Source organism: Phyllostomus hastatus, unplaced genomic scaffold, assembly GCF_019186645.2.
Source record: "Phyllostomus hastatus isolate PE091 unplaced genomic scaffold, TTU_PhHast_1.1 phas_contig_150, whole genome shotgun sequence".
Classification (NCBI taxonomy): domain Eukaryota; kingdom Metazoa; phylum Chordata; class Mammalia; order Chiroptera; family Phyllostomidae; genus Phyllostomus; species Phyllostomus hastatus.
The window spans coordinates 4,553,328-4,570,209 of NW_025333611.1; the positions used below are offsets into that span (position 1 = coordinate 4,553,328).

Here is a 16,882-nt window from a genome sequence, read left to right on the forward strand (position 1 = left end):
CCTTTAAGAACTAGTGCCTACACTTGCAGCACCTCAACATCTAGCTACTTGTCTTTTCCTGCTAAAGGGGCAGTTGGCTCAGGTGACAGCGACAAATGCCCCCTGGGAGGCTGGAGCAAATGGCCTCAAGATGAATGTTTACATGGTACAGGTCCTCGGAGGGCAGCCCCGGGGGCCTCAGGGCGGCCAAAAGCAGGACAGAGTCCAAGGCGAGAAGGAAGCAGGACCCGGCCCCAGGTGCCCTCCACCCCTTCCTTCAAGTACAGCCGAGTGTCCGCCTGCGGCAAAGGTGGCCTGGCTCCCTCAGGCTGGACCTCTCCTATTTCCACCGCTCCAAGAACCAGGTGACCTCATGTCCTCACCTACGAAACAGGCTCCTCGACGAGAAAGCCTACCCGAGCAATTCCGGGGCTTGTGGGGCTGGTGTGAGGCCAGAGCGCTGCTGTTTGTTTGGTAGGTTTTGTCTTCCAAGGATTTACTGGAGTTGGGTTTTCACGAACGAGTGGAGGAAGCCAAGTGCACCGTGCAGACAAAGGCAGGCTGGGAAATGCGAGCCACCTGTTTTCGTGTGTTTGGACCCCACCTGCTTCCACAAAAGACCTGAGGCTGCATGAAGTCATTGCTGCTGGAATCCTGGGCATGAGTGGTCAGCTCCTTGCCACCGCTGCAGACTCAGACCTTCAAAGTGACCGTTTATTGGGGCCCTAAAAGTCGGGTAGGGATGGTAGACAGCGGCGGCTCGCAGTGCTGCAACCCAGGGGGGAGCCCACTCGGGAGGTGCCTTCCCCACCCCCCCCTTTTCTTCCTCCCAATTAGGGCTGACGGTGCCGGGACAGCCGTGGTCAGCACTGGCCCCCCTGGCCCCCCACCTGAGCACAGCGGGACCCTGGGAGGGAAGCTCTCCCGGAAGCCCAAAGGCGCCCAGAGGATGACCTGGCCCGAACATGTCTGCACCCCTCCCCCACCCTTGTCAAATGGCGACCCCTAGGAGGCTGGCAGTATGTCCCCCACGGAGACCCAGGCAGAGGGTCTGCAGGCGGCGGGCGATGAAACCTCCCCCGCGCATGACCGCAGAGGCCGCAGCAGGGAGCTGGTACCGGGGCTCACCTGTTCTGCTGCCGGAGGGTGGAGCCAGCGCCCTCCCCCAGCCCTGTGAGCCCCCAGAGCTGCGCGCGCCAGCCGACTGACGGTGCACGGAGCAGTTCCTGTCCCCGGCCGGGCGCCGGCGAGACGTGAGCGTGCACACGTACACACACAGCGGGGGAAGAGCGGCTCCGAGCGGTGCCCAACTTTCTCCCAGCTTCAGCGTGCTGGAGGAGAAAGCAGGGGGCGGGGAAGGGGGAGGCATCCCGCCCCGGGCACGCTTGGAGAGGGAGCTCCAACAAGAACAGAAAAGAGATGGGGAGAATTTCCTCGGTTTGGGGGTGGGGGGGAGTGTGGGGGTGGGGGGCGTTAACCATTTTCATCGGATGACTGGAGGGTAAAGGGAACCCAGAGCGGGACCGGGAAGCAGCGCTTGGGGGGGAATGGAAGAGTGTGTTTGGAGACGCGAAAAGTTGCCTTTCAAGCTCCAGCCTCCCGGGCAAGCGGTGCTCTGTGGCGGCTGACTCAGGGCTGCCCGGCCTCCCTGCCGCGCGCCTGGCAATGATGCAGATCCAGTCTGTCACCTGGATCGTTGCAGCCTCGGCCGAAATCGGTCTGGATGGGGTAGGGGGAGGGGGAGAAACTGACGCCCTGGATGTTTCGAGGCCAACGACGGCGGAGCAAAACGCGCGGACAGACGATGAGGGGGCAGTTGCTCGGGCCAAGTCCTGTATCTGGTGCTTCTGCTCTTAAGGAGTTTGGGGGTTTCTTTAATGCAAAGCGCCGCAACGCCAGGGATTCCCACATGTGCTCCGTGTGCCCTCGGCATCACGGTGTCCACGAAACTCCCTCAACATGTCAAGGTCTCGGAGCTGGGACTCTCGCCGAGCTCCGGACGGTGGGGAGAGGAAACTTCCCAGGTCCGATGTGGGTGTCATGCGAGCCCGGGGCCGGGGAAGCAGTCCCGGGGCGGACTTGCCCCTCTCGCCTTTCTTTAGCTGCACCCGGGGCTACTACAACTCGCTTTTGTTTTAAACCGGTTCGGCCATTGCCCTGGAGCCCCCGCACACGCGCGCGCACACGCACACACCTCCGGCCGCGCTCACACACGCACGCACGCCGGTGGCCGCCGCCAGGTCGGCAACTTCGCGGGGCGCTCCCGGCGGAGCCGGCTTCCCGGCGTAGTAGTTAAGCGCAGGCCCCGCCCCTGGCCGTGTTGTCAAACGGGCCGGGGTCTCGGATTGGTCCAGCCACCGGGACAACACCTGCTCGACTCCTTCATTCAAGTGACACCAGAGCTTCCAGGGATATTTGAGGCACCATCACCGCCGCTGCCGGGCACTCGCGGTGCTGCTAACAGCCCGGTCACATGCTCTCCGGAGAGCTACGGGAGGGCGCTGGGTAACCTCTACCCAGCCGCGGCCGCGAGGAGGAGGGAGAAGGAGAGCGAGGAGGAAGAGTGGGAGGAGGAGGGGAAGCGGCGAAGGGGGAGCAAGAGGGGGAGGGGAGCACAAAGATTCCAGGTCTCCGGCCGGAAGGTTCACACCAAGAACCATGTGTGCCGAGCGGCTGGGTCAGTTCATGACCCTGGCTTTGGTGCTGGCCACCTTTGACCCGACGCGGGGGACCGACGCTACCAACCCGCCGGAGGGTCTCCAAGAGAGGGGCTCCCCCTATCAGAAAGGCCGCCTGTCCCTGCAGAACACAGGTAAGCTCGCGCGCCCCCGTGGCGGGGAGCTGCAGGGAGACAACACCGCGCACCCATGCAGGGCTCCCTGGGCGCTTCGCCCGGAACTGGGCGCCCACCTAGGGCCGTGCAAACTCTTGGGGTGGCGCGGGACGTGCAGAGGAGACCGTGAGGCTGGGTGAGGTCCGCGCTGCGCTCCGCGCGCCCGGAATCCGCACGTGCTGGCTGGGTGATGAAACAGCCTGGGTAGGACTTGTTGCTGTCCTCCCCCGGGGTCGAGGGTAAATGAGGCAGCGCCTGGGGAGGTCAGGCCAGTGCGGACCCCGGGCTCCCCCGTCCGGTGCGAAGCTTCCGGCTCCATCCTGGCTGCCCCGAGGAAGACACGGAGGGTCTGCGGAGCTGGGCTGCACCCCGCACCGGGAGCACTTCTCTTCCCATCCCGCCGGCCGCGGTAGGACCGCTTCTCCCCCTCCTGAAAAGATGCCCAACAACCAAGAACTTTGTAGGCAAGACCTTGCGTGGTGAACTTCCCCCTGGGGGGTTGGGAGCGTTTGCTTTCGGACAGGGGGTGGGGGTGGCGCAAAGCTCCCTTCGCGGTGCTGCCGCAGTCCCCCGCTCTCGGGCAGGTCAGCAATCCACGAAATGGTGACACGGCCCCAACTGTGCCCCACGACTGCTCCACGGCTCTCTGCTCACCGGCAGAGCCAGGCGTGCGGGGCGCGGGGCTGGCCCATTTCCCAGCTCCGGGGAGAGAAAGCAAACCTGCCCACAGCCCCTCGGCTCTAGGCGGCTCCCCCTTCCTTTAGGGGACCCGAGAGCCAGGCAGCAGGGAGCGTGCGCTCTCCGCACCAGCAAAAACGCACGAGTGCCCATGAGGGGCTCCCCGGGGGATTGAATCATGGCCCTGCGCGCTCCCGCCCAGCGCGCTGGGGCCATGCCTGGGATCACACCGGAGCCCCCACCTCCCTCTGCGGGCGCCCGCACCCAGGTCCCAGCCGCGGCTTCGAGGATCCTCGCCCGCCCTTCCCCCTCTCCGGCTCTTTCCCTGAGAACGTAATTCTCGCGGCTGGTGACCCTCAACAAATACACTCCCCGCAGTCTCTCGGTAGCTTCGAGTTGAATGTGGGTTATCTCCTAACCTGCCCTTCTTCCCAAAGATACTTTTCTGATGTAATTGCGGGGTTGGTTTAAGTCAGGGGATTGGGTGGGGGGGGCGGGGGGGGGGAGGAAGGAAGAAAGGCTTTGCACAGGGCAGCCTGACAGTTAACAGTTAACTCCCCCGGTGGGTCCTTAACGACCAAGGCAGGAGGGCCACACTCTTCCAAGGAGGGCAGCAAACTCCCGGCCTCGGCCTCGGGAATTCTGCGGGATTAAGTGCCATCTCACACCGGATGTCTATTTCAAAGGAGCCTCTGGCCTCGAAGGTGGCTTTCTGTAGGTTGAGCCCATCCGCCTGGCTCCCCAGCCTGCTGGGGAACCCGTTTCCCTAAGCCTGGCACCTTTAAGGCGGCGGACGGTTTGGAGGCGCTGCCTTCATAGGAATTTTGTTGTGATTTTTAGGTGTTGAATCATAAAAGCTGAATTGAAACTGCTCTTTGGACGCTCTCGTTTGGGGGTCAGGAAGGAAATGGCTGTGAGTGCGCAGCAGCAGCAGCAGCTCCAAGTACAGAAGGGCATATTTCATTGACGGCCCATGGGAGGGACGGGCACGCTAATCATTTAAACCCTTATTTTTGCCTGTGGGTTTAAGAAAGCTGAATTATCTTCTGTTCTCAGGCTAAGAATTCCCACCAACACTTTACTAAGACGAGAAGGATGAAAAAAAATGAGGTGCTCAGACTTAACTCCTGGTTGTGATTTTTGCAACGTGGGTTTGGCTCATTTTTTTTTTTTACAAACATTTACACAGACAACTATTTTTCATAAGTAGATGAAATGACGGCATTTTCTCCCCCCCCCCCAGCTCTTTAGATCCTGAAATAGTCCTTCTAACTTTTTTTTCTCCCCCTTAAATTTTCTTTTGGTCACTACCTTTATTTCAGCCAACCTCTCTGCATTCCCCAGCACGGCTGAGAACGTTGTATATGTATTTGTGCGTCACTCTCATTTTAGCGGAAATCCAGCACTGTCTGGTCAACGCCGGCGATGTGGGGTGTGGCGTGTTTGAATGTTTCGAGAGCAACTCTTGTGAAATTCGGGGCTTACATGGGATCTGCATGGCTTTTCTGCACAACGCTGGAAAATTTGACGCCCAGGTAAAAACCATAGAGAACGTAAAGAACATATTTGGGGTTAGCGCAGCACGGCTGAAAGGCTCGCTGGAGAGACTCGTGGACGGGTTTCCTTAGCGATCGTCGGAGAGTGTGTTAGCACGCACAAGACACGTTCTAGGCACAGATGGAAGGAGCCAGCGTCCCCCCCCCCACCACCACCGCCCTGGAGTCCCGCTCTCTGGAGCTGTCGCGGGAACTGGGCTAAATCCTTCTCCGCTCCCCAGCTGTGTCCACCCAGGCGGAGTGGGCTGCGGACCCAGCTGAGCCACGGCCTGAGGACACGTGGCTGAGGAGACAGAGATCACGACACACGCCTTGTAAGGCAGCACATGCGGCCTGGCCACCCAGAGCCCGGTCTGCCAGGCCCGTCACGTAGGAACAGGAGGTGGAGCGGGGCGGGGCAGAGACTCCCATTCGACATTCCGAAAGCTAGTTTCCCCTAGTAGGCAAGAAGAAACGAGGCACGAGGTTGGGAGAAATTCACCTTCTGGGTTGGGGCGGGGGGGGGGGGAGACGGGGTATGAGCAGGCAGCACGGACACCCAGAGACCCCCAGAACTCCAGACTTCTCTTCCTCCTCGGCCACAGTGCCTCCAGAGCCTCCTCTCCCGACCCACACAGCCAAAGCCGTGACTGAGTCCGGCACGCCTACACTCGTCTTTTGCCCTGCATAGTAGACGGAGCCAGGGCCTGCCCCGCTCTGCTTGTCCCGGGGTCCCCAGGGCAGAGCCCAGGTGCGGCGTGGGGCAGGGAAAGAACCCCACGAGCAACCTCCTGGCGGCAGTGCTGACCGTCCTCATGTCGGATGGCGTGAGGCTCACCTCCGTGCCCACCACCCCACCCAGCCAGGCTCCGTGAAGCACCCCCCAACACGGCCGTTAGTCTCCCCCATAACTGTCCTCTCCCATCTCACTGGAGAGCAATGACGACATTCGGATGAGGCCCTCGGGGTGGGCCTGATTTATGGATGTCACCAGCCACCATCTCCTGACATCCTGCAGAGAGCCTGACACAGCAGTGCCTGGGAACCGGGAAGGGACACGGCGGGATGTGGGGGGGTGGGGGGGGAGGGGGGAGACAGAAACCGGCGAAGGGAGAGGTCACACGTTTGGACTCCTTGAGGCTCCCAAATAAAGCGAATAAAGCGTCCCTTCTGGGTGAACTGGAATTAGGAAGCGTAATAGGAAATCCGGAGGAAAGACGTGAGTTTCAGGGCGACCCCGCAGGAGGTCGGGAGGAACACCCAGGGCAGACTTCCCCAGTCCTCACATCAATTCATCCCTCTCATTCCCCACCAAGAGGAGTGTGTTCTCAAGTCAGAAACATCCCTTACGAGTCATCTCCCAGTGCATAGCCGCTCCACAGGCCGGCACACCCTGCCTTCCGTCCCATTTGGCTCCCGCTGCAGAGGCGAGGAGGGGGCCAGCGGGAGGTGGTTCTCAGCGACCGGACACCGTTTCTAGACATTCCGATCGCTTCTAAAGGAAAGAACCGAAATAAACGTGCTGGCTGGCTTCCCACTCCCGACCTCCACCCCTTCACTTCCCCAACTTCGCGCCTCCTGGGCCAGTCTAAAAACAGGGGTGAGACCTCCCCTGGCCAGCTCGTTTCCATAGTAATGGGGGCACGGCATCCCTGCTGGGCCTCCCACAATGCCTCTCTGCGCCCAAGGTTGGTCGGCGAGCCGGCGGCCCAGCTCGCCTCCATACCCCCAGCAGCTGTCTCCTTTCTAGGATAAGAACAATCTCGAGGGGTTGCCAGGAAAGAGGAGTGCGGGCCAGATGTAGGCCTGGCTGCCCGCGCCACTCAGGGGCGGGGCGCGGGGGCGGGGGCGGGGCCGGCGGCCGGGCCAGATGCTGCCAGGCAGCGTGCCAGGCGGGCCTTTTAGAGGCAGTAATCCTAACAGTTTCAAGGAGTCGAATGGTTTTCCAAAAGGAAAAGAATGCTCCTCCTTCCAGGATGGGGGAGCGGCGAGTGTGGGCCGGGGGTGCTGGCGGAAGGGACCGGCACCATCAGCAGCCCATCTTGACGGCACCCGCGGGCTCAGAGGAAAAGGGGAGGACGAGGCTTGGAGAAGCAGGCACCTTCCACTTGGGGAAGAGGCCTGCTGAGGACCCCCGAGGGGTTCTGGATTTACGTCTGGCCCAAGTCCCCTTGTGTTCCAGAAAAGCTGCCACCCAGCAGCCAGCCCCAGCCTGTCTGTCTCAGAGACAGGCGGCCACGAAAGCCCCAGCCTGAGGGATGCCGGCTGAGCCGCCGGGGAGGCGGGAGGGAGAGCTGTCAGTTTCTCCGTGGAGCGTCCTTCTGTCCACATGGCAGAGGCGTCGTGTCACTCTGGACACACCTCCCAATGAAGCATCAACGTGTCACCTGCAAGGGAGTTGGTCAGCGGGGGGCCTTGGGGTTCAGCTCTCAGAAAGCTCCTGTGTGAGGCCGGAGGGTCCGAGGCCGAGTGTGTGACAAGGATTCGTCTCCCCTGCCCCTCGCTCCCTCCCCTGTCCTCTGTCCGCAGGGCAAGTCCTTCATCAAAGACACCTTGAAGTGCAAGGCCCACGCTCTGCGGCACCGGTTCGGCTGCATAAGCCGCAAGTGCCCGGCCATCAGGGACATGGTGTTCCAGCTGCAGCGGGAGTGCTACCTCAAACACGACCTGTGCACGGTCGTCCGGGACAACATGCGGGTGATGGCCGAGATGATCCACTTCAAGGACCTGCTGCTGCACGAGTGAGTGTCTCCCGGGGTTCGGGTTCAGGTTCAGGGGCCTGTGTGCAGGGGGAGGCTGCGTCTGACGTCTGAACTCGACCCTGGCTCCTCTGGGCAAGCCTTTCCTGCTGACCTTCAGAGAAAGCGGAAGAAGTTTCCACCGTCGGTTTCAAAGTCATGAGCGGTAGAAACAGGAAACTTTTGTACTAAGCATGAAATGGGTGGGATTGAGAAATGCCCTTGTCTTCCCGTTGGCCAAGACCCCCACTGTTCCCTGAGTGTTCCCCACAGCTCTGCAGGGGCCCCAACAGACCACCAAGAGCCTATAGCATCTGTCCGGCATGCATTTACCAGGTGCCAGGTGTGGGGCCGAGGGCCTTCTGGGAATTTCCCCCTTGATCCTCACACTAGCCCTGTGCTGGTCCCGTTCTCGACTCCGTTTTCAGATGAGAAAACTGCGATTCACTGAGTCCAGGTCACAGACAGTGAGAGGCAAAGCTAGGCCCCGTGTCAGGCAGGTCGGCTCCAGAAGCTTCTTTGTCTCCCATCTCCATAAGCTCTCCTCGCCCTTAGAAAGTCCAATTCACCTTTTCTAGCCCATGAATAGCCTCCCAGAGAAAACGCACAACAAATGTCCAAAACTCTCATCTACGCACCACCTTTAGGCCAAAGCAAGGAAATGTGAACTGATTTCTTTGAAGACTTGCAGTTCAGTAATAAGCCCAGGACACCTCACGCCTTAAAAAGCGCATCATCGAGCGCATCCTAAATCCTGCAGAATGGCAACACCTTGGGCGCACCTCTGCTCCTAACATGCGCCATCAGTAGTCCCCGAGGGGTACGGTGGCTCCTTCTTCAGAGAAGTAGGACAGAAGGCAAGGTCCCAGCTAGGCAGCCCAGGCCACGTCATTGTCAGCTCGACGGCACCATTCCCCTTTGCACGGTGACGCACTGGGCCAGACCAGCACACGGCTGTGAGCTCTTGCTCCTTCGCACCTGTCTCCCCTCGCTCCCCCCCAGCTACCCTCACGCAACGGGCTGCTCCCCACCCACCTGCAGCACTTAGAGCATGGGGGACAGCCACCTGCTGTCACCTTCCACTTGGTCGTGAGGCTCTCGGTATCTTGCCACCCCCAGCGCATGCTGGAATTAGAAGGCTCACCGTGAATCCCCACAGGTGTCTCTTCCCTCTGAGTCACACTGAGGCTTGCTAAAACATTTTTTATTCTTCCAAATACCTGTAAAGAGACAAAGCAGCAACAGCATCGGCAGTAACAACTCTAATGATCTAAAAGCATTTTTTGAGTGGGCCAGGCCCAGGGCCAGGGAATTTCCCTGGATTTTCCCTGGTTTTCTTTCCCACCAACGCCACACAATGGAGGTGGCCACCCCCCCTGAGCAGAGGACGGAAGTGAAGCCGAGTTTGGAAACTTCCCTCTGAGGTTGGATTCCTCCTTTCCAGCCTGGGAGCAGGTGAGGCATGTGCCTGAAGCCAGCTGCCAGGGACAGGCCCCAAGCCTCCTTGCTGCAGCCCGCTCTCTCCCCGCTAGACCCGCGAGAGGCTCCTGGGTCCCCACGTGCGGCCTGGGGTCTCCCTTTACACGGGGACAGTGCTGGGCAGGTCCCTTCAAGGTGCCCCTGGAAAACACAAACGCCCGCGTGGCTGAGAAGCTCAGGCAGGTCATTTGCCCGAAACCCACGCCCCATTAGAGATGGCATGTTGGCCTCAAGAATGGACGGTGGGGACCCAGTTTATAAGTCCTTGATGTATTTCTGGAGCCGGGAAGACTGTCTTTGGGGAGAAACGCTTCTTTCGGAAAACAGCAGGTTCTAAAGTCCGCCCCCACCCCTGCGTTTAAGAAGCGGCAAAGCACCGTGGCTCTCTGTGTCCCTTCCACGAAAACATGGCCCACAGGCCCTGGGACCCTTAACTTCCGAAGGCTCCTTGACTCGCTTAGAACAAACACGTAGCCCCCACCCAGCCCGCTCTGGAAATGCCGGCGGCCTGCCCCGGAAGGAAGCCTGGGCCTCTTTTAAGAAAACTCACTGCCCTGAACCCAAGCCCCCTTGCCCCCTGCGGAGGCAGCCTCTCCAGGCAGTGGGTCCCCCCTAACTCCAGCCCCCACAAACCCCCACTGCTGCCCCTGCTGAAGCCACGACTATGCCGCGCATTACCTTGCATGAGTTTCTTGGGTTTTTTTCTTTTTCAACTAAACTGATTTTGGCACAAAGGATCTCGTTGGTCCCCCCAAATCAAGAAGACCACTTCAGGATGTGTGGCATTGGTCCCAGACAAGGCAAACGAGAACTGAATTTGCTTTTCTCCTTAGAGAGGAAGAAATCATAGGCACCCCCACAACCACATCACCCCCACTCCTCAACTCCATCCGCATCCACCCCAAACACTATCACTTTCGGTTACAGTGGTCCCCTCACCCCTTTCCACCCCACTGTCTCCATATCAACCGCCTTGGCCACTGCACCCCCTGTCACTGGGTGCTGGCTGCCTCCAGGCACGTCCCCTTCCAAGCACTTTTTTTTTTTAAATCCTTTCACCTTGCTGACACCCAGTTGAGAGAGCTGGGCTTTGTCATTAGACACGGGCTGGGCTTCAGCCTGAGGAGGTGCTACACCAGCTCAGAGCTCAGCGTGGGGTAACGCACGCCCCTCCCCAGTGAACACAGACCCCTCAGCGTGGAGTAACACAGCCCTTACACAGCTCAGGGCGCCAGGGGCCAAAGAGCACGTGGGCCAGCCCAGCCACCTCAGGCCCACCTTGGGTGTTGAGAGCCACCTGGCGGGCTGACCACCTGGGCCCAGGAGGCAAGAGGCAGCACCGCATTCCCGAGAGCCCTCCCCTTACTCTGGGAAAGAAACTTAAAGAGGAGCATTGGTTTAGTGTCCCCCCAAGACAGGCAGATTCTCGGCCCCTGCAATTGGCTCATGGAGCCCCAGAGCCGTGCCAGGGACAGTCAGGTGCTGCCGTAGCTGATACACACTCAGTGAACTTGAACTCCCTGAGGCAGCAGGAAGGAAGGGAACTAGCCTGAAGTGACCATTTTCCCCGGGTTGCCCCAGGCCCTCTTCTCTCAGCCCAGGAAGACGAGTGTCAGCACTGTCCTTGCCCCCTTGTCACTGTCCGGGGCCTGCCGGAGAGAGGCCAGGCTCCCTGCCCATCAGCGGTCCACAAACTGCAACTCCACCGGTGGCCAGGAGGCCTTCAAAGGCAGCCTGATCGATGGGCCAGAACAGGCCCCCGCTCCACTCCCAGCCCAGCCCGAGGCCGGCCAGGTCCAGAAGCTTCCAAAAGGCACCTTCTCTCCACCTTGAGCCCATCTTTGCCTCTACGAAATGAGGACAGTTCCCTCAGTGACCACTGGAGGACTAACTCCTAAAAACGGCAGTGAACGGCTTCCCAGGTCTTAACACCATCTGCCTTCCTGCCTAGCAACACCGCCACCTGGCAAGGAAAAGCGTGAGTGGGCTATATACCACGCAGCCGCCCAGGCGGGCCAGGCTCACACGGGGAAACAGTCATGGTCCCTGTAAGTGACCTCAGGGCCTAGAGTGATTTTGCTGCCCAAGCTGATGGCCGCGATGCTTGTGTTCAGAGAGCTGGTGAGGCCCAGGGAACCTTCCACGCCCACCTCGGGGATGGGACAGGGCCAGTGAGGTGTGAGGACGGCTTATGGGCCGTGAGAGCCACCTCCTGCTGGGGAGACCTCTGCCCAGCTGGGCCCATAAATATAAAAGGCAAGCACACCATTCCCAGCTTGCCATGCGGCTCCCAACCCCGCGAGGAAGACGGGTCTCACGCGGTCATCCCTCCTGCACTTTCCCTGACAAAAGACCCGCGGCCACTGGAATGGCCTGAGCAACCGGCTGTCCCCTGCGGAACCGAGCGTATCTCTTTTGAGGACAGCTGGCTTTCATTCCAAACACACCAGCCCCTCGAGGCCAGCCCTCACCTCCGGTTCTGGGGAAGCCCCCACGGGAAGATGCCTAGCCAGCCAGCTCTGCTCCTCCGCCCCTACTACTGACCCAGAGGAGTGCTCCACGGGTCGGGACATCCCAGGGAGGCAGTCTCCCCACCCCCCACCCCACCCCACCCTCTCCTCCTGGTCCAGACTCATCCAGGCGCCTAGGGAAGCGCATCCAGTAACTTCCATAACCCGGACACCCACACCAGGGGCCAAGACCGACACGGGGGAAATGGTTCCTGCAGAGCCTCGCTTACCTGGGAGAGTGACCCAGCCAGCGGGCCCTGCTGACGTCACGTGGGAGGGGACAGTCTGGGGCTCCCCAAGTCCTGAACCTGCCAGGGCTCCTCCCGTTCGTACCGAAAAGACTCCTAGGTTCGGTATTGAAGGCCCTTCACCACTCACCGAATTATCACGCCTCTGGCCCCCAAGACCCATCCCCACGCCCACTGAAACCCTCCTGCCCAGCCCACCCCAAAACGGGCCCAGGGCTCTCTGGCCTGCCTGTCACCATGTGCACCACTGCCCACCCACCTTGCCCAGGGGCTCTTCCTCCACCGTGGCCACCTGTGAACTGTTACTGGCCCTTCCCCTTGTGGGGGCCTCTGGCCCAAGGCTCTAACGCTCTCCGATGCCCGGCGTGGGGCCTGGGGCATAACAGGCGCCCGGTAAATGGCGGTTGCGACCAGCAGTGCATAGGCTACGGGGAAAGGCTGGAGGTAATTCCAGAAAGCCGTCCCATCACCCCGAACCCCAGCCGAGCCCTAGGCTTACCACCTCTGTCTTCTCTGCTCCGGTCACAGCCCTGTGTGGCCCGGGCCAGACGGGTGCCATTCTCCGTCTCTTTGCTCTCCCTCCCCAGACCCTACGTGGACCTGGTGAACCTGCTGCTGACCTGTGGGGAGGAGGTGAAGGAGGTCATCACCCACAGCGTGCAGGCTCAGTGCGAGCAGAACTGGGGCAGCCTGTGCTCCATCTTGAGCTTCTGCACCTCCGCCGCCCAGAGGCCGCCCACCACACCCCCGGAGCGCCCGCCGCAGGCGGAGAGAGCCAAGCCCTCCAGGGCCCACCACCGGGACGCCGGGCACCACCTCCCGGAGCCCGGCAGCAGGGAGACCAGCCGCGGTGCCAGGGGCGAGCGAGGCAGCAAGAGCGCGCCGAGCGCCCGCGCCCACGCGCACGCGCACGCGCACGGCCGAGCGGCTGACCGCGGGGCCCAGGGCACTTCTGGCAGCAGCGAGTGGGAGGAGGAGCCCTCCGAGTACTCTGACATCCGCAGGTGAAGCCGAAGGCCGGGCCAGGAAATCGTTCCTCCACACCGTGCATTTTCTTCTCTACGGACATTCCAAGACACTTGCCATCAAAGAGGGGGGATGTCGCACGCAGAATTTGGTGGGGGTTGCGGGCTGGATGACGGTGTATGTTAGGGGAATGAACAGGTGTGAGGCGGAGACTCCCCGGGCGGCGGCGGCGAGGTCTTGGCTGGACCCGATGGGGTCCACGCTTGCGCCTCCCGTGAACACGCCACGGGCGTTCCCTGTAGCTTTGTCTTCTTTCCATCCGTGGAGCCACTGGGAGTGGCCTGCGGTTTCCTCTGCGGGGCGGGGCGGTGGGCCGGGGAGGGGGCGGCAGGCCCACCGGGCTGGACCACGCACTTGGTGCTCCGCCCCTCTGGTGCTGTCTCGGTGGAGGGCGGCGGTTCCAGTGCCGGAATGGACACGAAAATCTCACCGGGAAAGAAGAGAAGGGTAGAAATTTGGGTGCTTGGTGCCAAATGGATATTCAGTTTCTTGCATGGGACCTAGAGGTTCGGAGCTTCTTGGGGTGGGGTGGGGGAGCAGGGGAGAGGGCGAGGGTTCTGAGTGTAACTTCTGAGCCATTCTCCTGTCTGGGGCACTCTGCGGGAGTGCCTGTGTGTTTGTATTTTAACCACTGCTTCAAGTCTCGATTTCACTTTTTTATTTATCCAGTCACACCTACATATCTGTCATCTAAATAAACGGCTTTCAAACAAAGCAACTGGGTCATTAAAACCAGCTCGAAGGAAAAACAAAAAAAAAATCCCAGCCCCATCTTTGGGGGCTGATTGTGTGTGTGTGTGCGTGTGTGTGTGTGTGTGTGTTGAGTGCTCTTTTAAAAGGGATTCCACAGCAGGGTCACTGTACCTGTGACTCCCTGGTGGGCTGTCACTGCTTCGATCGGGTGAACCCCACACCAGCCGGGGCCAGGCACACACGAGAACATCTGACAGGCCCCTTGGCACCCCATCACCCCACCTGCACCCCGGATTCCGGGGGGGCCACGCTGCTGGAGGGCAGGCCAGGGGACAGAGAAGCAAGGCCACTCGGTAATTCCCGTCGGGGAATGCCACCGTCCTTTCACACGCGTGGAGGAGCGGCCGCACATCACGTGGAGGGCCAGGGTTTTCCAGATCTGCGCTGGCAATTCAGCCACGAGGAGAGGAGTCGGAGCGGGCGAAAGGCAGGGAGCAGAGACAGAATGGAAAACACCGGGGGGGGTGGGGCGGGGAGTGGGCCATAGTGGAAAGTGTCCGTGGACGAGTTCCGGCGGTTCCTGACGAAGCTGCAGACAGAGGCCTTTTCTTTCCCCTCCCAACAGGTCTCAGATTAAAAGCTCCCCCCTTTTTTGCAGCCAGTACTCAAATGGGAACCCAGGACGGCAAGCGGGGGGGACAAGGGTTCTGAGCCAGGTCCTTCTAGAGCAGGGTTGGCAAGGTTTTTGTCAAGACCTGGAGGGTAAATACACCTTTCAGTTGGGTGGGTGGTAGGGTTTCTGTCACATCTACTCAACTCTGCCATGGTGGCCCCAAAGCAGACACACACACAGACGAGACATCACAAGCTCGGCTCCACGCCAGCACGATTTTATTCGACAGGCGCCCGACTGGGTCTGGCTCTTGGGCCCGAGCTGGCGGACCCCTGTTCTCTGGGGCTGATGAAAATATATGCTCCCTCTGTTTCTATCAGCTCAGAGCTCGCCCAGAAAGCGACCTGAAGCCAGAGATAAGGAAGCTAAATTTATCTCCGCTCAAATGGCTTGTGGCAGGGGAGGCCCTCAGCCAAAACACAGCTGGGACTTATGGACCCCGGTCCCTGCTGCCAATCTTTCACGGCCCCTGTTGGGTGTTAGAGGGAGGGGGGCCGAATGCTGGAGAAGCACCTCGAAAGAGCTGGAGCTGCAGAAAGCAGAGGAGACAGCGCACTTAATCCGGCCCCGCCCTCGGGGCTCGGGGAGGACCTGTGTGTCAGGCTCCGCCACGGGAACGGAGCATAAACTGTGGCCGTCTCCAGCCACAGGCCACCGCAGCACGCTGACAGCCACTCAGGAGCTGAGGCAGTCACGTTCGCCCGCGTTGCTGCTGGGTCAGCGGTTCCTGTGTCCGCTGGCCGCCGGGCTGGATGTGCGAGAGGCATCGCCCTCCGCGTTCCACGTCTCACGTGTCGCTTCCATTGTAAGTGTGTGTCGTTCGTACTCATTGTCTTCCCTCTAAGGCACAAAATCACTCACCGTGGCCCTCTGAACCCCTCCCGTGAGCTCTGTGGTCCGATTTTCCACGCCACGGGTCTGTTTCTTCTCCCAAGTCAGGTAACGAGCATTTCCTTCTGGTTCCCGATGTTTTCAGGGCGACAATAATAGTATTTACGGCTAAGGCTCTTCTGCTGGAAACGGAGGTAGGTCCGGGTTCCTGGAGGCGTCGGCGGACAGGCAGTGACGCACCCTCAACCGTCAGCGAAGCCGTCATGAGAAACGGGGCCCACGCTTGGGCTTCGTGCCTCGTCCAAATTCACCCGTGAATCTTCCTTTGAGGAAGGGTGTGGGTTTCCAAGCAAAGATACCATGTTTATTTTGAGCTTTGCATCTCAACCAGACGATCCGACACCTCCCCTTTGTGTCAGTAAATACCCCTGTTCCTCTGAAACGAGAGGGCTGAATGGACGGACAGGCGGGCACCCAAAACTAACGGCAGAGCCAGCACCAGCCCAGAGCTGTCATCCTGCTCTGACACTCACGCGCACACACACACACAGAGAAACTCCAACCCCGACCAAGGAAAGGGCTTCGCTAGCACAGCCTGGGCACACAAGGCTTTCTGGGCCCGCTTCCTAAGGAAGGACCGCTCGTGTCGTGTGGTCTCCGAACCCGCGCCGTGTGAGCTCACGCACTCACCATGTCTGTGTCTGTTGTGGATGCCGGCAGCAGGCCGTCTGCGTTGTCGCTGGGCATTATTTTCTCCAAGCACCGATGAAGCTTTTGAAAATACTGGGCTTGCACTGGAGCAGCGCTATGGTCTGAGAAGGCAAGGGGGCGGGGCCTCGAGCCAGTGCATGCTGGGGGCCCTTTTAAAGTGCTGGATGCTCACTTCACGGGGAGGGGAGCCCGGGAAAAGAGACCACCCGGGCCTTCTCCTCTGATCAGCCGGACTCTGTCCGAAACCCAGCCTGAGTCACCCAGACCCAGAGGAGGTGGAACTGCGTGCAGCCAGCAGGGAGGTGCCAGCCCCACGGCCACTCGGGAGGTCTCTGCGGCTCTCTCTGGCCTCCCCTGTGAGTCTCTTCTGGGGCCCGGCCACCCGTTTTTTCAGGCTGAGTCTGCGCAGAAGCCACCACCCCAACAGCTCAGTGGCCTGGCGCAGGCCTGGAAGTCCATCGCCTCCTCCCCACCTCTTCCTGTTTCATTTAGACCTCGGCTGGCGCACCGACTCTGTGCTGGGCGTCTTATATGTGTTATCTCATCCCGTGCCCTCCAGCAGCAGGTATTGTCCCATTACATAGGTGAAAAAAACCAAGGCACAGAAAGGGAACGTGACTTGTCCCACACCGAGTGTCTAGCGAGCGGGGTTCTGAACTCAAGCCCAGATCGGCGATTCGCCGTCCCCGTGCTTCCCCACTGCAGGCCTCGATTCACCACACTGGACTTATTTTTCATCTACGCCCATCAGCATTCCTCCTATTTTACACGAGGCTCCGAGAAAGCACAATGATGCTCTCTCATTGATGGTGCCCGGCCTCCAGGGAGCTCCGCCTGAGAGCAGAGAGGAAAACTGATACGCATCTTTCCCCTCTGCAGACTCGAACTTTGGTTCTGCTCCGGGAGACCAAGCGAACTGCAGCAGCATCCCATTGCTCTTCCGGGCAC

At 60.3% G+C, this 16,882-nt stretch overlaps 1 protein-coding gene across 1 annotated transcript; it reads left to right on the top strand.

Moving 5' to 3' along the window:
* Positions 1-2,421: 2,421 nt before the first annotated feature.
* On the top strand, positions 2,422-13,723 carry STC2 (stanniocalcin 2). Its single transcript, XM_045826237.1, has 4 exons — positions 2,422-2,791; positions 4,883-5,025; positions 7,555-7,766; positions 12,588-13,723. The coding sequence occupies exons 1-4, from the start codon at positions 2,638-2,640 to the stop codon at positions 13,006-13,008; spliced, it is 930 nt and encodes a 309-aa protein (XP_045682193.1). The 5' UTR covers positions 2,422-2,637; the 3' UTR covers positions 13,009-13,723.
* The last annotated feature ends 3,159 nt before the right edge of the window (positions 13,724-16,882 follow it).

What these genes read in the sequence shown, in the direction of transcription:
- STC2 (XM_045826237.1), top strand. Translation starts at nt 2,638, where the DNA reads ATGTGTGCCGAGCGGCTGGGTCAGTTCATGACCCTGGCTTTGGTGCTG. An exon ending in CTGGAAAATTTGACGCCCAG is followed by an intron (nt 5,026 to 7,554) that starts GTAAAAACCATA and finishes CTCTGTCCGCAG; the next exon opens with GGCAAGTCCTTCATCAAAGA. An exon ending in AAGGACCTGCTGCTGCACGA is followed by an intron (nt 7,767 to 12,587) that starts GTGAGTGTCTCC and finishes CTCCCTCCCCAG; the next exon opens with ACCCTACGTGGACCTGGTGA.